At 37.7% G+C, this 22,945-nt stretch overlaps 1 protein-coding gene across 6 annotated transcripts in view; it reads left to right on the top strand.

Moving 5' to 3' along the window:
* ALMS1 (ALMS1 centrosome and basal body associated protein) overlaps positions 1 to 22,945 on the top strand; it is a 190,664-nt gene that overhangs the window by 144,531 nt on the left and 23,188 nt on the right. For 4 of the 6 annotated variants that reach the window (XM_010809860.4, XM_010809855.4, XM_010809856.4 and 1 more), the window contains 3 exons: positions 1,561 to 1,704; positions 3,172 to 3,336; positions 5,206 to 6,368. In XM_010809860.4, the coding sequence (XP_010808162.2) occupies positions 1,561 to 1,704; positions 3,172 to 3,336; positions 5,206 to 6,368 (1,472 nt within the window). The remainder of the gene's footprint in view (positions 1 to 1,560; positions 1,705 to 3,171; positions 3,337 to 5,205; positions 6,369 to 22,945) is intronic. The other 2 variants (XM_010809857.4, XM_005212516.5) reach the window with 1 other exon arrangement.

Raw genomic sequence — 22,945 nt, 5'->3', positions numbered from 1 at the left:
GATGATAGATGTAAGAAAAAATAAAATCTGATAGATCCCTGTGTGCTCTGTGCTTAGTCACTCGTTAGTGTCCAACTCTTTGTGACCCTGTGGAATGTAACCAGCCAGGTTCCTCTATCCATGGGGATTTCCAGGCAAGAATACTAGAGTGGGTTGCCGTGCCCTCCTCCGGGGGATCTTCCCAACCCAGGGATCAAACAAACCCAGGTCTCCAACACTGCAGGCAGATTATTTACCATCTGAGCTACAGGGAAGCCCTAGTGCAAACTAAACAAAAGCGTAGTCCAAGTGATATTAAATGTAAAAAGGAAAACTTTAAGCTTTTAGAATTTAGATGACTGTGTTTTGACCATGAAATACTGGTTTGTTAAATGAGACCTGCAAAGCACAGCCCATGAAAGAAAAAAAAAATAAATGATATTATTAAAAAATTTTGTATACCAAAAGACATATAACAAAGACAAGACACAGACTGAGAGAATATTTGCAATTCATACAAGCTACAAAGAAATTCTACAACAATGTTCATTGTAATGCTTTTTAATATTAAAAAAATTAGAAATAGCCTAAAGTTTATCAACAGATGACTTGATACATTAATTGAATAGAATTCTGTGTAACATTGAGAATGAATTAATTAGAGTCACTATGAGTAAATCCTCCAATCATAATTTGGAGTGTAAAAGACAAGTTAAAGGTACTCAGAGTATTACACCTTTTTATATAAAGTTTAAAGAAAGACATGCAAAATAATCCAATACATTCAAAAACATCCTTGAAATTGGCAGATTCTAAATTGAGCTTAAGGTTGCTGCTGAAAATGGTATTAATTGAGCCTTCACATAGAGTATCTATGATTATATCACTATATCTGTAATGTTTTATTTTTTAAGCTCTATAACCATTATTAACTGCTCGGTAACTGTATCCTAGTTGTTGTATTGGTGATTTTTAATTTATTTACCAACATAATTTTGCACTTGAGTTTTCTTATATACACAAAAAAACTCACTTTAAAAGACCAATTAAGTAGATAAATCTCTAGCAAATATGACCAAGAAAAAGGAATTAGAAATTATCAGGCAAATTTAACTCAAGAAGATTTTTTCAAATTACGTGAGTACTGTATATAAAATCTAGGTGATATAAATTTTTTCTAGTATTATATGAAATTTGCCCCCTAATTGAGAAAAACTTTGACTAGTCCAAAGAACTTGAAAGATTGTTCAGATCTACTTTTCTACTTTGAAAGATACCTGATCTGGATCCCCCCTTTTTTTTTCTTACTGTTGCATCAAATCAGCAAAGAGCAGATTTTATTTAAAATGATTGTACACAGAAAAATATGGAAAGTTTTCCAAACTCCCCAAAACTGTCATATGTTAAAACTGTCATATGTGGCAGTCCTCAGAACTGCCACAGCTTTTACATGGTTGAGCCTATGAGATGCTTTTTTCCGCTAGTATATAAAGAGGTTTTGTTTTTGGGGGGAGGGTGGTGTATTACTTTCTGGTGTTACCTTTTCCTTCTCCATGGGATCAAATCACATCATTATTCCAGATGCTCACGTTCAAGTTCTCATCACTGGGGATGAGGACCTCTCAGACAAAAACCAAGAAAAGGAGATCTACACTAAAAAGGCAGTGACCAAGATTGCTGGCTCTGAAGAAAAAGAATCTTTGGAGAAAGATACCACAGGTAGAGGTATCACTCATTTTCTTCTGGCCTTCTAAAATGAATATATCAGTAAATAGAAAAGTGTTATCCAGTTGTCTTCAACCCTCCTCCATCTTGTCCATGTCTGAAATAGAATATTAGCTGCAGCTTTTGGTATGCACTGGCAGGTGAAATCAACGTTTTTAAAGCTCTTTGAGATATTTTTGGAAAACTTTGTGTATATTGTACACAAATTAATCTGACTGCCATAAATTCACATAATGGATTTTAAAAAACATTTCTGATAAAAGTATTTGGTGCCATGAGATGCTAGCTCTTTAATAACATTGTCATACATAGGCTTTTGTTCTTCAGGAATTTAACTTGTTTACTTCCTAACTACCTACTCAGTTAAAACACTTCAGTAGGACTGTACTAATTAAATATGCCTATTCAGGTGTGTTTAAGTTAGGATTAGCTTTAGCTCTCAGAGATCAAAACAAAACAAAAAGACTTGTTGATAGAAAGAATAGATAAAGCAGGTAACAAAGCTCTTTCTCTCCCGTTGCTTCAATGTTTTAGCCTCCATTCTCATACTGTAGCCATCAGACCCATATTCCAGGCGGTAGAAAGGAAAACAGGAAAAGAAAAAAGTATATTTCTTCCTTTAAATACTTCTCAAAATTTAAATGTATCATTCCCCTCCCATCCTGTTAGCCAGAGTTATTCACCACTCTGGCTATGGTCACACCAACCTGTGATGCTAGGGAGGCTGGGGAATATAATCTCTCTTCTCATAAACATATGCCCAGCTAAGTCAGGTTCTATTTCAGAGGCAGAGGAAAATCAATTTCAGAAGGCAGCTGGTAGTTTCTGCCACAGTTATAAATATTGAAATATATTTTGGAGTATAATTAGCCACTTCTCTTTTTTGTGTGTATTGCTTCTATTTCAGAACTTATATGTATTCTGAGCAGAACTTCAAAAATTTACCCCCTTTTTTGCTGTAGCTAAATCAGTGCTTCAAAAAAAAGTTTTGATCATGTTAATCTCCACATCAAAAAGTTTTCATTGCCCTTACACATTAAAAATAAACCTCTTTAGCCTAGTCTTTCAGAATAGTAGAATTGGCTCCCAAACAACTTCTCAGTGCTTACAAATTCTATAATCAAATAAATTATATAATTGTTCTTTCTTAGATGTTGAGTTACTTTCCTGATTCCATTTTTTTCATATGTAGTCCCCTTTCCCTAAGATGTCTTTCTCTTTCACTCTCAGTGTTTACCCATCTTAACTGTCTTCTCACTCTAGTGAAAGTGAAAAGTGAAAGTCGCTCAGTCGTGTCCATCTCTTTGCAACCCCATGGACTGTACAGTCCATGGAATTCTCTAGGCCAGAATACTGGAGTGGGTAGCCTTTCCCTTCTCCAGGGGATCTTCCCAACCCAGGGTAGATGCTTGAAAAGTATTTTAAAATACGTTTTGTCAACTTACAGTCTTCTTTTTCCTGTCTTAGGTTCCAGTACTGCTGCTGCTTCACAGCACTCAACTCAAGACACAAAGACTGATAGTCTGCCAGACACTAAAGCCATTAAACAGAAAGAGGAGGTCCATAGTAAGAGGAAGGTTCCTAAGGAAGCCTGGTCAGAAGAAAAGAAAGCCTTACAGATAGATATTGCAGGTAATGGGATTGGGTGGTGGGGTAGGAGCTATAAGAGAGAGAGAGCATGTGTGCCCCCAAGCACCAATGTCCACATGTTTCCACTTAATTCTGGTGAGCATTGTTCAGTCACTAAGTCATGTCTGACTTTGCAGCCTTGTGAACTATAGCACGCCAAGCACCCCTGTCCTTCACTGTCTCCTGGAGTTTGCTTAAATCATGTCCATTTATTTGGTGATGCTATCTAACCATCACACCTCTGCTGCCCCCTTCTCCTTTTGCCTTCAGTCTTTCGCAGCATCAGGGTCTTTTCCAGTGAGTTGGCTCTGCATATCAGGTGGCCAGAGTATTGGAGTTTCAGCTTCAGCATCAGTGCTTCAGTGAATATTCAGGGTTGGTTTTCTTTAGGGTTGACTGGGTTGATCTTCTTGCAGTTCAACGGACTCTCAAGTTCTCCAGCATTACAGTTTGAAAGCATCAATTTTTCAGTGCTCCGCCTTCTTTATAGTCCAGGTCGTTAGCTGCTCAGTCATGTCTGACTCTTTGTGACCCCATGGACTGTTGCCTGCCAGATTCTTCTGTCCATAAAATTCCTCAGGCAAGAGTACGGGAGTAGGTTGCTATTCCCTTCTCCAGGTTATCTTTCTGGGATCGAACCTGGGTCTCTGTATCACAAACAGGTTCTTTACCATCTGAACCACAAGGGAAGCCCCACATCCATACATGACTATTGGAAAAACCATAGCTTTGACTAGAAGGACCTTTGTGGCCAAAGCAATATCTCTGGGTTTTAATATGCTGTCTGGGATTGTCATAGCTTTTCTTCCAAGGAGCAAGTGTCTTCACTCAACTCTTTCACTCTCATCAAGAGTCTCTTTAGTTCTTCTTTGCTTTCTGCCATTAGAGTGGTATCATCTGCGTGGAGGGAGGTGTGAAGATACTTCACAAAAAAGGAATTTTCCTGGGCTGTAAAACATGTAAAGAGTTGGCATTTTTGAAAATATTATCCATTTAATTACTGATGATAAAAGTGAAGTCTCAGGTTTCTTTGCTGAAAATGAGGTTAATAATACCTCTCTATCAAGTTTATAAGAGAGAGAAAAAAAGAGGTAAAGCATATCTTATAATACTCCACACATAGCAGGCAGTGATAGATAGCAGCTGCTGTTACAATCCCAATAACCAGAGTGCCCTCCTCAAGGTCATACAGCCAGATTGTGGCAGAATCCAACCTAGAATCTGGGTCTTTTGACCCTGAGTCTCTTGAAGTATTACCATGCCAGTCTGGGCTCTAGGCACACAGCATGAATCCTTTATACAGGCAGTGAATTTTCTGAATCTGCATATAAACCATTCTTTTTTTTTTTATGGAAAGGAAAGTTTGCTTTCTTTTGGAGGCTAGCAGACTAGGGGGAGGGTGGGTGAGACTTACGTCCAAAGGCTGACTCCCCCACTGACAACCAGTGGGTAAGAGCTTTTAAAGGCAAGTTTCAGGGTGTATACGTGGAAGGAGGGGACTACATGCAGAAACTGCAGTCAGCTCTGACAGTCGTCTTGAAATTGGTCATGCAGTGGTCACACAGCATCATCTTGACTATTTTAAGTATAGTTAGTCTTCAATACCAGGGTCAGTTTGTTCCCATTTCTTTGAGGCCAGTTCTCAGAATTGTGGCACCTTATTTCATGGATACAGTCCAGTCATCATGTAGTTAACTTCTTCCACCTTCCATCGCTGTGGAAAGGGGAGGCCAGGGTGATGGCCTTGTAGTCCAGGAAAGGCTTGGGGACTGCCCACTCTTGCCATATAAAGAATTAAATGTGAATACTATTTCTAAATGGAATGCAGATATTTTGAAAGTACTTCAAATCTTTTTTTCCCCTCCTTTTCAGAATCCAGATGTCATTCGGAATTTGAGAACACCACCCATTCTGTGTTCAGGTCAGCTAAGTTTTACTTTCATCATCCAGTGCACCTGTCAAGTGACCAAGATTTTTGCCATGAATCCTTAGGAAGAAGTGTTTTCATGAGGCATTCTTGGAAAGATTTCTTTCAACATCATCCAGACAAACAAAGAGAATACACTTGTCTTCCTTCCCCTTGTCAACATATGGAAAAGACAAAGACAGATTATACCAGAATAGAGAGCCTCAGTATCAACGTAAACTTGGAAAACAAGGAACTGAAGCGTGCTACTCAAAGTCAGGCTAGAGATTTTCCAAAATCTGACAAACAAATTAATGATCTAAAAAGGGATCCTAAGGCCACCCCAGAGCTAACAAGTGAGCACACTGTGAGTTTGAATGAACTCTGGAACAGATACCAGGAACGGCAGAAGCAGCAGAAACCTGAGGTCAGTGCCAAGAAGGAACTTTCCTTGGTGGAGCGACTTGATCGTTTGGCTAAACTTCTTCAGCATCCCATCACACATTCTCTTCAGCCCTCAGAAAGTACACAGGATGACAGCAGAGGGGAACAAGATGCTAAGGAATGGAGTGATAAACAGCAGCAGCAGAAAAACAAGCTTCAGAAAAAGAAACGGTATAAAAGCCTGGAGAAATGCCATAAAAACACAGGTGATCTTAAAAAAAATAAGATTCTTTCTGCTCATCAAGCTGGGAGGCCCAATCAGATTAAAATTGAGCAGTTTAAGTTTGATAAATACATTCTGAGAAAACATCCAGGTTTTCATTATATAAATAACACTTCTTCAGATTCTAGACACTCAGAGGATAGTGAGCTGCTCACAGATACGACCACCAACATCCTTTCTACCACCACTTCTCCTGTGGAATCAGATATATTGACCCAAACAGATAAGGAAATGACTTTGCATGAGAGGAGCAGCTCAATTTCCACCATTGACACTGCCCGATTGATCCATGCTTTTGGCCATGAAAGAGTTTGTTTGTCACCCAGGCGAATTAAATTATACAGCAGTATCACCGACCACCAGAGGAGATACCTTGAGAAGCGGAGCAAGAAAAACAAGAAAGCTTTGAATACAGGTTATCCCCAAATTACTTCAGAGCACACCAGAAGGAAACACATCCAGGTACATGGCTACAAATTCCATCTGGCAATGTGACTGCCTTTTTCATGGACTTCTTTAGTTAAGCTTTGCACACAGGTGAAAAAAAGCCAATTGCCCTTTCCTCCCTATAATATTTCTTACCAACTGGAAAAGAGTGAGAAAGTGTAGCACAGTGCTATTGTGAGTTGTCATTCTTTTCATCAACACTCATTTACAAATTACCCTTTGGATGAAAGGCTTTGCTGCTAAATGCTTCAGAATCTGCAGTGTATACCCTTGGGACAGGGGAACTTCAAGTTAGAATGACCTTCATTCTGAACAATATTGCCTGCTTTTTTTTTGCCTGTTGATTTTCTTTATTCATTCCTCCCTATCTTTTAAGAAATCTTGACGTTCTTTTAAGCACACATATACATACACACATACATATATAAGTAATATGATATGATTTTTTTAAGTTGATGAAGAATTGGAATGATAGAAAGTTAGATTGAAGCCAGGGTGGAGTGAGCTACAACATGATTTTTAAAACAAATGAGTGAATAATTAAGAGTAATGGGAAGACAAGTTGATACCTTGTGGATATGGTTCCTAAAAATGAGTCACAAATTTTGCTTTATGTTTTCTACTAGTTAAATATTGGTAGACTTTTGTGATCAGTTGCATAAGTCTAATAGAAAAACAAAAATTTCAAGAGCAGTACAGATATCTCTGGTTCTAAAGACTTAAGAGAAATTTAATCTGTCCTTAAGAAAGCATTGTGGTGTAACAAAATCCTCAATGGAGTCCTTACAGTATGTTCTCAGTAACAATAGTCATATGAGGCTAATATGGCCTTAATTTAGAGAATTCCATAAAGGCAGATTTTACAGGGTCAGTAAATGCAAACCATCACTTTAACCCAAGATAAAATTTATTTGGAGATGTGCTCTCCAAATAAGGATACTTGCAAAGTGGTTCATTGGAATATGAACCTTTTAAAGTTTGTTTTGTCTATGTTTTACAATACATAAATACAGCAATAATACATAACTTGTAAGTATCTAATAATTTCTGCTCAGAAATACTTAATCAGTAGAACCCAATAATTCAAACAATTTGGAGACCACTAGTCTAGTGGGAAGAAGGCACAAAACATTCAGACATTTACCATAAATATTATTTCTCATCATTGAGTTTTTGGTAGGTATTTAATGACAGTACTTACATGTATAAATAGTACCATAAGATTTTTTTTTAAGTAAGCAAAGAATAGGGAAAGACAGGATTGAGGCATTTTGTTCCATAAGGAGATGGGGGAAGGGATGCAGATAGAGCATTTTGGGAGGGATAGTGTAGTAAAACATAAAGCATGAAGTCTACAGTTGATCATTTTGCGTGGACAGTTCCATGGCGCCAAATACATTCACAGTGTTTTACAGCTATCACCATGCCTAATCCCAGAATTTTTCATCACCCAGGAGAAACCTCATTAAGCAATCACTCCCTTTTCTCCTTCCTACCAGTCCCTGACAACCACAGAAGTCTACTTCGTGTTTCTGAACTTTCCTACTCAGGTTATTTCATTTAATTGGAATCACATCATATGTGATCTTTGTGTCAGGCTTCTTTGACTTTAGGATAATCTTCTGAGATTTCTCCATGTCCTAGCATCTGTCAGTAGTTCATTGCTTTTTATGGCTGAATAATAATACTTGTTTAGACGACATTTTATTTATCCATCCATTCATGGACATTTGAGTTGTTTCTGGCTTTTGGCTATTGTGAATAGACCTAACATGAACATTTGTGTACAAGTTTTTAAACACCTACATACAGTTCTTTCGGGTATATACGTAGGAGTTGGAAATACTACTGGGTTGTCCAGAAAGTTCATTCAGGTTTTTCCCTAAGAGGTTATGGAAAAACTTGAACTTTCTGGCCAACCCAATAATTTTAAGCTTATTCTGAAACCTTCAAAGTGTTTTCCACAGTGGCTGCCTCATTTGACATACCCACCAACAATTTCTAAGGGTTCCAGCTTCTCCACATTCACCAACACTCTACCTTTTTTTGCCATCCCAGTAGGAACCAAGTTGTATCTCATACTCACAGTCATTTTCATTGTGGTTTGTTTTGCCTTTCCCTTTCCCAAAACGACTAATGATGTTAAAGTACCTTTTTATGTACTCGATCATTTTTAGATCTTCCTTAGAAAAACATCTATTCAGGTCTTTGTCCACTTTTTAATTGTCCTTTATGTTTTTGAGTTGTAAGAGTTCTTTATATATTCTGGATTGTGCAAGCTTATCAGGTGTGTAATCTGCAAATACGTGTTTTCTACTTATTTACTGTTCCTTGCTGCGTAGCATTTTATGTTTGATGAAGCCCCAGTGTGCCTATCTTTTCTTTTGTTGCTTGTGCTTTTGGTGCCAAATCCAGAGTCATGAGGATCTGTCCATTTATTTTTTTTCAAGAATTTTATACTTTTAGTTCTTTCACTTGCATCTTGGATGTATACTGAGTTAATTTATGGTATGAGGTAGGGGTCAAACAGACTTCCTTGGTAGCTCAACTGGTAAAGAATCCGCCTGCAATGCAGGAGACCCTGATTAGACTCCTGGGTCAGGCAGTTCCCCTGGAGAAGGGACAGGCTACCCGCTCCAGTATTCTTGGGCTTCCCTGGTGGCTCAGATGGTAAAGAATCCGCCTGCATTGCAGGAGACCTGGGTTTGATCCCTAGGTTGGGAAGATCCTATGGAGGAGGGCATGGCAACCCACTCCAGTATTCTCGCCTGGAGAATCTCCAGTAACAGAGGAGCCTGGCGGGCTATGGTCTATAGGGTTGCAAAGAGTCAGACATGACTGAGCAGCTAAGCACAGCACAGAAACCAAATATCATCCTTTTCCACATAGATATCCAGTTGTCCCAGCACCAGTTGTCAAGACTGTTCTTTACTTATTGAATGTCCTGACACCATTGACCACAGATGTGAGGGTTTATTTCTAGGGTCTCAATTCTGTTCCTTTGATCTACATGCATATCTATGTCATTACCACACTTATTTGATTACTGTAGTTTTGGTAGTAAGTTTTGGGGTTTTTAAAAAGTATTTATTTATTTATTTTTATTGGGCTGCCTTGGGTCTTAGTTGTGGCAAGCAGGATCTTCGTCGTGTCACGCAGGGTCCTTTGTTGCAGAGCACAGGCATCAGTGGTTTTGGTGCTTAACTTGCTTCACAGCATGTGGGATCTTTGTTCCCTGACCAGGGATTGAACCCACATCGCCTGTATTGGAAGGCTGATTCTCAACCACTGGGCTGCCAGTAAATTTTAAAATTGAGAAATGTTAGCCTTACAACTTTTTTTTTTTTTTTAATGACACTTTTGGCCAGTCGGGGTCTTATGTCTCCATGTGAGTTTTAGGATCAGCTTTTTTTTTTTTTTTCTTTTTCCTTTTATAACCGAAATGGAAAAAAGAATCTAAAAAATAGATATGTGTATACGTATAACTGAATAACTTTGCTAAACACTTGAAACTGACACAGCATTGCAAATCAACTACACTCCAAATATAACATAAAAATTTAACTAAAAAATGACAGAAGTAAAAAGAGAGCAGGATCAGCTTTTTTATTTCTGCTGAAAATGTCATTGTGATTTTGATATTAATTGCATTTAATAGGTAGTTTGCTTTAGGGCTTAATGCCATCCTAATGATACTGTCTTCCAACCCAGGAATACAGAATGTCTTTTGATTTATTTATATCTTTAATGTCTTCCAGCAGTGTTTTGTAGTTGTCAATGTACAAGTGTTATAAATTATTTTTCTTCCAGTTTGATTGATATATAATTGACATATCTGTTTGAGTACAGCATAATAACTTATCTTTTATTTGTTGTTCTTTAGTTGCTAAGTCATGTCTGACTCTTTGTGATCCCATGGACTGCAACAGGCCAGGCTCCTCTGTCCTCTACTGTCTCCTGGAGTTTGCTCATGTTCCCATCCATTGAGTTGGTGATTCTGTCTAACCATCTCATCTCTGCTCTTCTCTCCTCTTGCCTTCAATCTTTCACAACATCGGGTCTTTTCCAGTGAGTCAGCTCTACGCATCAAGTGGCCAAAGAATTGGAGCTTCAGCACCAGTCCTTCCAATGAATATCCAGGTTTCCTTTGGATTGACTGATTTGATCTCCTTGCAGTCCGAGAAACTCTCAAGAATCTTCTCCAGCACCACAGTTCAAAAGCATCAATTCTTTGGCACTCAGCCTTCTTTATAGCCCAATTCTCACATCCATACATGACTACTGGAAAAACCGTAGCTTTGACTGTATGGACCTTTATAGGCAAAGTGATGGCTCTGTTTTATAATACACTGTCTAGGTTTGTCAAAGCTTTTCTTCCAAGGAGCAATTGTCTTTTAATTTCATGGCCGCAGTCACCATCCGCAGTGATTTTGGAGCCAAGAAAAGAAAATTGGTCACTGTTTCCACTTTTTCCCCTTCTATTTGCCATGAAGTAATGGAATCAGATGCCATGATTGTGGTTTTTTTAATGTTGAGTTTTAAGCCAGCTTTTAAACTCTCTTTCACCTTCATCAAGAGGCTCTTTAGTTCTTCTTCTCTTTCTGCCATTAGGGTATTCTCGTCTGCACATCTAAGGTTGTTATTACTTCTGGCAGTTTTGATTCCAGCTTGTGATTCATCCAGCCTGGCATTTCACATGATGTATACATCATGAAATGATTATCACAGTAAGTTTAGTGAACATCCATCACCTCATATAGATAGAAAATAAAAGAAATAGAAAAAGATATTTTCCTTGTGATAAGAATTCTTATGCTTCCATACCTTGACTATTCTAAATGATGCTTCAGTGAATGTAGTAGTGGAGTTATCTCTTCAAATTAGTGTTTCTGTTTTCTTTTGAAAAATAGCCATAGGTTAATTGTTGGGTCATGTGGTAGTTCTGCTTTTAATTTTGAGGGGAGCCTCCATGTTCTCCATAACGGCTGCACCAGTTCCATCCCCACCAGTAGTGCATGAGCATCCTGTTTTCTCTGCATCCTTTCCCACATTGTTATTTGTTGTATTTTGCTGTCATTCTGACATGTTAGATAATATCCCATTGTACTTCTGCTTTTTACTTTACTGATGATTAGTGATGTTGAGCATCTTTTCATGTGCTTCTTGGCCATCTGCATGTCTTCTTTGCAAAAATGTCTATTCAGATCCTTTGCCTATTTTCAAAATCAGGTTGTTTAGTTTTTTTGTGTTGAGTTGTATGAGTTCTTTATATATTGTGCTTACTTACCCCTTCTCCAATAAATTGCTTGCAGTTATCTTCTCCCATTCAGTAGATGGCCTATTCTTTTTCTTGATGGTTCCCTTTACTGTGGAAAAGCTCTTTATTTTGATGTAGTCCCATTTGTTTATTTTTGGTTTTGTTTCCCACGCCTGAGAAGATACATCCAAGAAAAAGCACTGAGGCCAACCAGCGTCACATAGCTTCCTGCCTGTGTTTTCTTCAGGAAGTTTAGTCTTTTCTTGGTTGTAGTTTCAGTTCCTACATTTGTCTTTAATCCATTTTGAATTTATTTTTGTGGCTGGTATAGTTCAGTGATATTAAATACATACCACCTTATGCTTCACCCCTAGCAACCACTATTCTACTCTCTGTGTCTTAAGAATTTGACTACACTAGTTACCTCATGTAAGTGGAATACGGTGTTTATCCTTAAGTAGCAAGTTTATTTCCCTTAGCATCTCCTCAAGGATCATCAGTGTTGTACCATCTGACAGGATTGTCTGTTTAAAAAAAAAAACCTGACTAATGCTGCAGTGTGTGTGTGCCACATTTGTTCATTCATCCAGCAGTAGATACTTGCGTTGCTTCTGCCTTTAGACTGTTGTGAATGGTGATGCTGTGGACATGGGTGTACTAATGTCCGTTTGAGACCCTGCTTTCAGTTTTGTGGCTATATATCCAGAAGTGGAGTGGTTCAATTATGTGGTAATCCTGTTTGTAACTATTTGAGGAACTACTCTACTGTTTTCCACAGTAGCTGCACCATTTACAGCCCCACTAATGAGACAGAACGGTTCACTTTCTCCACATCTGTGCCAACACTTATTTTCTGTTTTAATAGTGGCGTCCTAAGAAGTATGAAGTGATATCTTACAGTTTTGCTTTGCATTTCTTTGATGGTTACTGATATTGAACATCTTTTTACATGCTTCTTGACCATTCATATATCATCTTTGGAAAAATGTCTGTCCAAATACTTGGTCCATTCTTGAATCATGTTATTTATTTTTTGGTCATTGAGTTGTTGAAGTTCTTTATATATTCTGAGTATTAACCTTTTATCACATACATGATTTATAAATTTTTCTCCCAACCAGTGAGTTGCCTTTTCACCTTTTTTAATTGTGTTCTTTGATGCACAGAAATTTTTAATATTGATGCAATGCCAATTGTTGACTTTTACTTTTGCTTCATATGCTTTTGAAATCATTACCAAGTCAGTGCCACGAAACTTTCCCCTAACGTGTTCTTCCAAGAATTTTATGATTTTAGGTATTTATTTCATTTCAAGGTAATTTTTGTATATGCTATAAAGTAAGGTTCCAACTTCATTCTTTGTAAGAGTGTGTGGATATCCAGTTTTCCCAGCACTATTTGTTAAGAAAATTACTCTTTTCCCATTGAGTGATCTTGGCCCCTTGTCAAGGGTCAGAGATCCTTTGATCATAGATCATTTGACCATATGGCACAAAGGTTTATTTTTGTCTATTCTAGTCCATTGATTTACTTGTCCTTGTGCCAGTGTTTCACTGTTGTATTACTGTTTTGAAATTGGGAAGTATGGATCCTCCAACTTTGTTGTTCTTTTCCAAAATTGTCTTGGTTCTTCAGTGTTTCTTATCATTTCTAGTGATTTCTTACAGGTTTCGATTTTTTTTCATTGGTATATGATTTCTTTGAGTTTTTTTGCTAATTCAGCAGCCTTGTAACTAACAGATATGCTTAAGCCACTGTCTCAAATGTATCACTGTCAGAAATGAAGTTAGTATCTATTGACTCCACTATTATAGGAAGAATTAAGAAGTTGGTTGTGCTTGCCCTACTTCTCCCCACATACAGCACACTTCCCCCAATGTACCAATATTTATTTTGTGAATTTTATGTTTATTCTGGAAGTATTATTCCTGTATTGATTGGCTTTATTTTCAAGAAGTATAACATTTTTCTTTCATATTATAAGCAAAATCACTGTATGTTTTTTAAAAGCATTGGTATTTGTTACAAGTCTTTTCAATATAACTGAGTTTATTAATTTAAATAATTTTATTTAAATTTGGATAGATTTTTCAGTAGTTTTTTAGCAGTGAACATGTCTTCAGTTCTAGCAAATTTGAGATTATCATTCTGTCACCTTTGTATAGGAATAACAACTTGTTTGGGTATAAAACTTTTAAACAGTTTTTTAGAATATTTATTGATTTGGCTGTCTCAGGTCTTAGTTGCAGCACACGGATCTTCATTGTACAGTGTGGCACATGGACTCTAGACGTGGCGTTCAGGCTTAGTGCTATGTGGCATATGGGATCTTAGTTCCCTCCCAGGAATCGAACCCACCTCCCTTGCGTTGCAAGGCAGATTCTTAACCACTGGGCCACCAGGGAAGTCCCAGTAATAATCTTTTATTCAGAGCTCAGTTAATTTTGTTCCCCCTTTTCTGGGTGCATATGTGTAATGTATCTGGTGCCAGATGCAACCGTATTTCTTTCCCTGTCTTGGATCCTGGATTTTCAAAATTTGTCAGGTTTTTAAAATTTATTTTCTTACTTTCCCAGGGTGTGTCTCATTGTTGGTCAAAAAATAAAATTTATGTACCTCACAATTCATCGGAGAAGGCAATGGCAACCCACTCCAGTACTCTTGCCTGGAAAATCCCATGGACGGAGGGACCTGGTAGGCTGCAGTCCATGGGGTCGATAGGAGTCGGATATGACTGAGCGACTTCACTTTCACTTTTCACTTTCATGCATTGGAGAAGGAAATGGCAACCCATTCCAGTGTTCTTGCCTGGAGAATCCCAGGGACGGGGAGCCTGGTGGGCTGCCGTCCATGGGTTCGCACAGAGTCGGACACGACTGAAGCGACTTAGCAGGAGTAGCAGCAGCACAATTCATTCTTTTTTTAAATTATTTATGTTTTTATCTCTGCTGGGTTTTTGTTGCTGTACAGGCTTTTCTCTAGTTGTGGCGAGTTGGAGTTGCTCTCTAGTTGCCGTACATGGGGTTCTCTTTTTGATAGCTTCACTTGTTGAGCACAGGCTCTCGGGCTCATGGTTTCAGTAGCTACAGCACATGGGCTCAGTATTTGTATCCAGGATTCTGTAATTATGGTGCACAGGCTTAGTTGCCCTGAGGCCTGTGGGATCTTCCTGGACCAGGGATCAAACCAGTGTCCCTGCATTGGCAGGCGGACTCTTCACCACTGAGCCACCAGGGAAGCCCTACAATTCATTCTTTTAAAGGGCAGCCATCACCACTAATTCCAGAACGTTCTTCTCATACAAAAAGAAACTCCACGCCCATTAACAGTCGTTTCCTAGCCTCCCCTTAATTTTTTCAGGGTTCATTTTGTAGCATGAGTCAGTTGGTGTTTATTATGGCCAAACAGTATTTCATATGCATGTACAACACGTTTATTCATGAGTTGTTGGACGTTTGGATTGTTTCTGCTCTTTTGGCCATTATGAAAAATGCTGCAGTGAACATTAATGTATAAGTTTTTGTGTCCACATGTTTCCTCAGTTTTCTTAGGTGTGTATATACCTAGGAGTACAATTGCTAAATCATGTAGTAACTCTGTTTAAGCTTTTGAGTAACTGCCAAAGTGTTTTCGAAAGTGGCTGCACCATTTTGCATCTGCATCTAGTGGCTGCACCTAGATTTTATTCCAGTTTTTCTACATCTTCATCAACACTTGTTTTCTGTCATTTGATAATAGCCATCTTATGGATGTAAAGAGTTATGTCACTGTGATTTTAATTTGCATTTGCCTAACAGCTACTGATATTGAGCATTTTTTCATATGCCTAATGGCCATTTGTATATATCTTCTTTAGAGAAATATCTATGTAGATCCTTGGCCCATTTTAAAATTGAGTTATTTGTCATTTTATTACTATTTCTTGTCTGTTCTGAATACAAGTCCCTATGTTTTCCAAACATGTCCTTACACTCTGTGACTTGCTTTTCACTTTCTTGATGGTATTATTTGTGGTACAGAAGTTTTAATTTTGACAAAACCATTCAGTTTATCTGTTATTTCTTTTGTCCCTGATTCTTTCGTATAATATCTAAAACTGCTATATAACCCATGGTTACAAAATATTTACTCTTTTTTGTTTCTTCTAAAAGTTTCATAATTTTAGTTCTTACTTTTAGTTTGATGAATAATTTTTGTATGTGGTGTTGAGGCAGTACAATTTCATTCTTTTGCCTGTAGATATCCAGTTGTCTTAGTACCATTTGTTGCAAAGACTATTCTTTCCTCCATTGAATTGTCTGGGCACCCTTGGCAAAAACCAGTTGATCATAAAGGAAAAAAAATTTTTTTTATGATAAAGTTATAAATGTAAGGGTTAATTTCTGGACACTGAACCTATGTCTCTCTTTATTCCACTACAACACTGTCTAATTAGTGTGAATCTTCCAACTTTCTTTTTTCCTTTTCAAGCGTATTATTTTTGGGTCATTTTAAATTTAGGAATTTTCAGATCAGCTTGTCAGTTTCTGCCCAAAAGAAGAAACTAGACAACTTGAATCTTGGGGAGGGATTGCATTGAAACTGTAAAAGAATTTAGGGAATATTGTTACTCTAATGATATTAAATCTTCTAATCCATGAACATGGGATGTCTTTCTACTTACTTAGGTCATCTTTAATTTCTTTCAATGATGTTTGTAGTTTCCACTTCTTTGTAGTTTGGTACTTCTTTTGTTAAAAGTATATTGAATATTTTATTTTTATTCTTTTTAATAACCAACATAACTAGTTTTCTGAAGTTCAATTTGGGACTTTTCCTTGTTAGTGTAGACTAACAAGTATTAACAAGCAAAGAACTGACTCATTGAAAAAGACCCTGATGCTGGGAAAGATTGCGGGCAGGTAAGAGAAGGGGATGACAGAGGATGAGATGGTTGGATGGCATCACCAACTAAATGGACATGAGTTTGAGCAAGCTCCAGGAGTTAGTGATGGACAGGGAAGCCTGGGATGCTGCAGTCCATGGGGTCACACAGAGTCGAACATGACTGAGCAGCTGAACTGAACTGTACAGGAATCTATTGATTTTTTCGTATTTATCTTGGTCACTGCAACTTTGTTGAACTTGTTTATAAGTTTGAGTATGTTTGAGTTGTGTGTGTTCATTGGTGTTTTCTATGTAGAATAGTGCGTCATCTGCAAATAGAGATTGTTTTCCTTCTTCCTTTCCAAAATGTCATTTTTCTGTTTTTGTTGCCTAGTTGCCAGTGGTAAGATTGAGTATCCTCGTCTTACCCTGATTTTAGGGAGAAATCTTTCTGGTCATTAAAGATGATGTTTACTCTGAGATTTTTATAAATGCTCTTTGTCAGACTGAGGAAATTCTCTTCTATTCCTATTTTGTTTAGTGTTTGTTTGTTTGTTTGTTTGTTTTACTTTTTGGCCATACTACAGAGCATGCCTGATCTTAGTTCCCCAGCTAGTCTAATCTGTATCTCCTGCAGTAAAAAGGCAGAGTCTTAACCACTGGACCACCAGGGAAGTCCCTGTTGAGTGTTTTTATTATGGAAGGGTTTTGGGTTTTGCCATATGATTTTTCTATGTATAATGAAATGATCATATGTTTTCTTTCTTTATTAATATGTGTATTACATTGACTGATAATCATATATGAAACCAACCTTGCCTTCCCTCGATAAATCCCTTTTGGTTTTGATGTATAATTCTTCTGTGTTGCTGGATTCAGTTTCCTAGTATTTTGTTGAAGATTTTCCTTCTCTATTGCTAAGGGGGTACTGGTCTGTAGTTTTATTATATCTTAGCCTTTTTTTCTGAAGGTAATACTGTCCTCATAGGATGAATTGGGAAGTGATCCTCCTTGTTTTTTCTTCTTTTTGGCTCTGCTGGGTCTTCAGTGCCACACAGGGTTTCTCTCATTGTGGCAAGCAGGGGCTACTCTCTAGGTGCAGTACGTGGGCTTCTCGTTGCAGTAGCTTCTCGTTGCAGAGCACAAGCCCTGGAGTGTGTGTCCTTCAGTAGTTGGGACACGTGGGCTCAGAAGTTTTGGTTCCTGGGCTCTAGAACACAGGCTCAATAGTTGTGACACACAGGCTTAGTAGCTCCACAACATGTGGGATGTTCCTGGATCAGGAATCAAACCCGTGTCTCCTGCATTAGCAGGCAGATTCTTTACCACTGAGTCACCAAGGAAGCCCTCTTGTTTTGAAGTTGTTTAAGTTTGTGAGTAGTTACTGTTAATTCTACTTTAAATGGTTTTTTTTAGAATTTACCAGTGAAATAGGCTTGGGCTTTTCTTTGTTGAATGTTTTCTGATTACTGACTCAGTCTCTTTCCTTATTATAGTTCTGTTCAGATTTTCTGTTTTTACTTGAGTCAGTTTTGGTAGGTTGTTTTTCTAAGAAATTGTTTCATCGAGGTTATCTAATTTGTTGACATATAATTGTTCATAATATTCCCTTATGGTCCTTTTTAATTTCTGTGTGATTGATAGTAACACCCCCTGGTTCATTCTTAATTTATAATGATTTACATTTTCTCTTTTTTTCCCCTTGGTGAGTCTAGCTAAAATTTGTCCAGTTTTTTGGATCTTTGCAAAGAACAAACTTTTGATTTCTTTTATTTTCTCTCTCTTTTTTTTTTTTTTGATTCTCTGATTCATTTTTTTTTTCTTTTTAAGATTTATTTATGGCTGTTCTGGGTCTTCTCCAGTTGCAGCTAGTGAGAGCTACTTTCCAGCTGTGCTGCGTGGGCTTCTCACTGCAGTGGTTTCTCTTGTTGTGGGGCACGGGCTCTAGGCGGGTGGCATTCATTAGTTGTGGCTCTGGGCTCTAGAGCACAGGCTCAGTAGCTGTGGCACACAGGCTTAGTGGCTCCACGGCATGTGGGGTCTTCCCGAACCAGGGTTTGAACCATGACTCCTGCATTGGCAGGCAGATTCTTTACTGCTGAGCCATCAGGGAGGCCCATGATTCATATATTTTCATTCTGATCTACATAATTTCCTTCATTTTGCCTGCTTTGGATTTTATTTGCTCTTCTTTTTCTGTTTTCTTAAGATTGAAGATGAGGTTATCGATTTGAAATCTTGCTTCTTTTAATATATACATTTAGAGGTACAAATTTCTATAAGCTCTGCCTTCACTGCATCCCGTAAGTTTGGTTACGTTTTGCTTTCATTTTCATTCATCTCAAAGTATTTTCTTTTTTTTTTCTTTTGGGCCCCCGTTGAGGCTGCGAGAAGCCTCAACGGGGGCCCGCGGGTGATAAAATTAGTGAAGTAACACAGTCGCCGAGAATTCTTCCCTGCTTCCTTTTTCTCCTCTCTCAAAGTATTTTCTAATTGCCCTTGGTGATTTTGTCTTTGAACGTTGGCAGTTAAGAGTGTGTTGTTTAATTTCTATTATTTCTAAAATTTTCAGAGTTCCTTTTTGATTTCTAATTTCATTCCATTGTGGTCAGAGAACATATTAATACTATGTATGATTTGTAAATGTATTGTGACTTTTTTTTTTTTAATTTTATTTTATTTTTAAACTTTACATAATTGTATTAGTTTTGCCAAATATCAAAATGAATCCATCACAGGTATACATGTGCTCCCCATCCTGAACCCTCCTCCCTCCTCCCTCCCCATACCATCCCTCTGGGTTGTCCCAGTGCACCAGCCCCAAGCATCCAGTATCGTGCATTGAACCTGGACTGGCATCTCGTTTCATACATGATATTTTACATGTTTCAATGCCATTCTCCGAAATCTTCCCACCCTCTCCCTCTCCCACAGAGTCCATAAGACTGTTCCATACATCAGCATCACTTTTGCTATCTCGTACACACGGTTATTGTTATCATCTTTCTAAATTCCATATATATGCGTTAGTATACTGTATTGGTGTTTTTCCTTCTGGCTTACTTCACTCTGTATAATAGGCTCCACTTTCATCCACCTCATTAGAACTGATTCAAATGTATTCTTTTTTGACCTAGAATATGGTCTCTTCTAGAGAACATTAAATATGCTCTCAAGAAGAATGTATATTCTGCTTCCGTTGGTTGGAGTATTATGTATATGTCTCTAAATCTACTTGATTTATAGTGTCATTCAAGCCTTCAATTTCCTTATTGGCCAGTCAAATTTTTCTATCCATTTTGCAAGTGTTATATTGCAGTCTCTAGCTATTACTGTTGAATTGTCTTTGTCTCCCTGTATTTCTGTCCCTTTTGCTTTATGTATTCCGGATATTAATTTTTTTCTGGTACCAAGTAACTCTGTATCCCTTGTACATTCAGATTTACTTTTAATTTCAGCAAAAACTTTAAAAAATTGTATCCTAGAGTGCTTTTTCCTTTCCTCTCAACCTGTTTTCTGTCTTACAAGTGAGTGTTGGGGCCAGTGCCACATATAGAATCCTCTTCTTGCATTCTAGTTATTTTCATTCCCTTCATCTTTTTCTCTGCATTTCAGGAGACCTTTTAAAACTGTACTCTGCTCCACTGGCTAAGTTTTCTTTATTTTTTAAATCAAATTTGTTTTATTTTGCATAAATTAATTCTGCAATGATAGAACGACATAATTACTGTCTTCAGTTTTTCCTTTGATGCCTGGCATTGATTTTCCAACATATGGCATATATTCATTAACTTTTTATTGAATTGTGTTAATTTTGTCAGCAACCTGTTAATCTCCCCTTGTTTTCCCAGCTTATCTTGGATCTATTTCATTAAGTCCATGTTCTTTTTAAATTTTCTCTAAAGTGAAAATGCAGGTTCTTTTTCTTTTATTTATTTATTTTCGATTGCACTGGGTCTTTGTTGCTGGGCACCGACACTCTAGCTGCAGCAAGTGGGAGCTTACTCTGTGTTGTGGTACACTGGCTTACCGTGGTGGCTTCTCTCATTGTGGAGCACGGTCTCTAGACGCAGGGGCTCAGTAGTTGTGAACTGTGGGCCATAGAGCACATGGGCTCAGTAATTGCAGCACTCTGGCTTAGTTGCTCCACGGCATGTGGAATCTTCCCAGATCAGGGATTGAACCCATGTGCCCTGCACTGGCAGGCGGATTCTTATCCACTGTACCGCAAGGGAAGTCCCCAATTCTTTATTGACTAAAATGGGTAAACCTTCTGGCAAAGTAAATTCTTCCCCCCTTTTTTGTTCTCCTTTCTTCCACTTTAATGCTATAGAATATTTTCATATTATATCTTCTCTTTTTTTCAGATTACCTTTGTCTCTAAACAGTTTTGTGAAAACCATTTATTTGATCCCACATAATGTGGTTAAACTCTTTCTGACTGGCTTATTACCTGTTTACAAGATACTGAGTCCCCTTCCTAGGACATGAACCTGAAGGTTGGTTATATATGGCTTGTTTGTTTTTTTTTTTTTGCCTTTCAGAGTTTGGGAAAGGCAGAAAGACAGTAAGTGATTTTAGGATTCTGAACAGCTTTAGCAGGTGATATTTTTCTCTGCCATTGTTTTGAAACATAAACGGATGGCCACTTTTCTACGTGTGGAGGTGAGAAAATACCTGGTTCTATAGGACGCGCCCTTGAGTTTTGCTGCTGTTCTACATAAAGTCAGCTGGGAGCTGCTTTCATAGCATTGTTGTGTTTTGTGTGGGCAGTGATACAGCAGAGGCCTTATTTTTTTCTAGCAAATTTTAGTAATGAAACTAAAGACTTGATTTTAGACTTAAGAGGTTATTTCCTATCCCTTTTTCTGATTTCTTCCTGGCCAAAGAGGGTATACAGTAAACCATTCTGGCTAGGACAGAAGAAGCTATGTTTTCACTGGGAACGTGTCTCCCCTTGGAAGACATGTTCTTTTTCCTGGGCCACTTATTATAATCAGTCCCTTTTCTGTGAGATAGTTTTAATTCAGTGACTCACCTTTTACCCTTCTGTATGATCCTTTGTGTAGGAAGAGCTTTGTGGTGGCATCAGTTGAGTCTGTTCCCTGGATTCTGAATACTTTTTTCAATTTTTGATGGTTTTTGTTTGTGTATTTCAGTTAAGAAAGAGGTTCAATAAGCCTGTCTCTGTGCTATCATATTTTCCAAAATCCATTATCTGTTTTCTTAGGATTTTTTTTTCCTCTCTCTCTTTCGTATTCACTTTCTTCTTTTTCTGTAGGCTCCTTCTCAACTAAAACTGTGCTTATCATAGACTATAGTGGAGGACTTGCCTGTCATGATAGCTTTTGTTGATGCTTCAGCCACGTTACATCTTTCTCTTCTCTTTAGTAACAACTATTTTTGTCAAAAAAGATATTATTTTATTACTTTTGAATATAAAAGTAAAAAGATAACTAAATATAAAGAGTTTAATACATAAAATATAAAGACATTGGAAATGAACCATAATTCTCACCATCCTGAAATAGTCATGATCAACATTTTCATAAATAAGCTTCCAGGTTTATATTTTATGTTGCACACACCTACTGCTTACCCTGGATCTGCTTGATTGGCATTCTAATGAAGCTAAATATCAAATGAAGAAACCTGCGTGACAGCATAAAATGAGACCTTTATTACTGTCCAATTAAATGTTTATCACTGTTTCTTACATTTTTGTAAAGCCGGCTGATTTCATATTAGTCTTCACAATCATTTTCATATATGGAGAGAAACAATGGTCCAAAAAAAATGAAACCATACTATGTATGTTGTTTTGAAACTCTACACTTAATATATCATAGACATCTTTCTATGCCAATAAATAAAGATTTATTAGTCATTTTTAATAGCTTTATGAGTTCCATTGTATACATACAATAGTTTTAAGGTTTTTTTTGCACTTTATCATAATTTTCACTTTGGTGGGTAGTCTTGGTACATCTTTATGAATTTTTCTTTCCTAGAGATATATTCTAAACATAGAATTTCTGGGTTACCAAGTACGTACATGAAAAATGTTTAATCCACACTACTAAATGATCCTCTTAAAATGTTGATTCAATACCTGCCAGTAGCATTCTTGTTAATATTTGCCATATAGGCCAGAAATACGGTATCTATCCTGACTGATATTTCTTTCATCACACCTGCTGCTAAGTCGCTTCAGTCGTGTCTGACTCTGTGCGACCCATAGACGGCAGCCCACCAGGCTCCCCCATCCCTGGGATTCTCCAGGCAAAAACACTGGTTGCCATTTCCTTCTCCAATGAATGAAAGTGAAAAGTGAAAGTGAAGTCGCTCAGTAGTGTCCGACTCTTAGCGACCCCATGGAGCCCACCAGGCTCCTCCATCCATGGGATTTTCCAGGCAAGAGTACTGGAGTGGGGTGCCATTGCCTTCTCCACACCTACTGAATTTTTAT

Source organism: Bos taurus, chromosome 11 (genome assembly GCF_002263795.3).
Source record: "Bos taurus isolate L1 Dominette 01449 registration number 42190680 breed Hereford chromosome 11, ARS-UCD2.0, whole genome shotgun sequence".
NCBI classification, from domain to species: domain Eukaryota; kingdom Metazoa; phylum Chordata; class Mammalia; order Artiodactyla; family Bovidae; genus Bos; species Bos taurus.
This window is presented reverse-complemented; position numbering and strand designations above follow the sequence as displayed.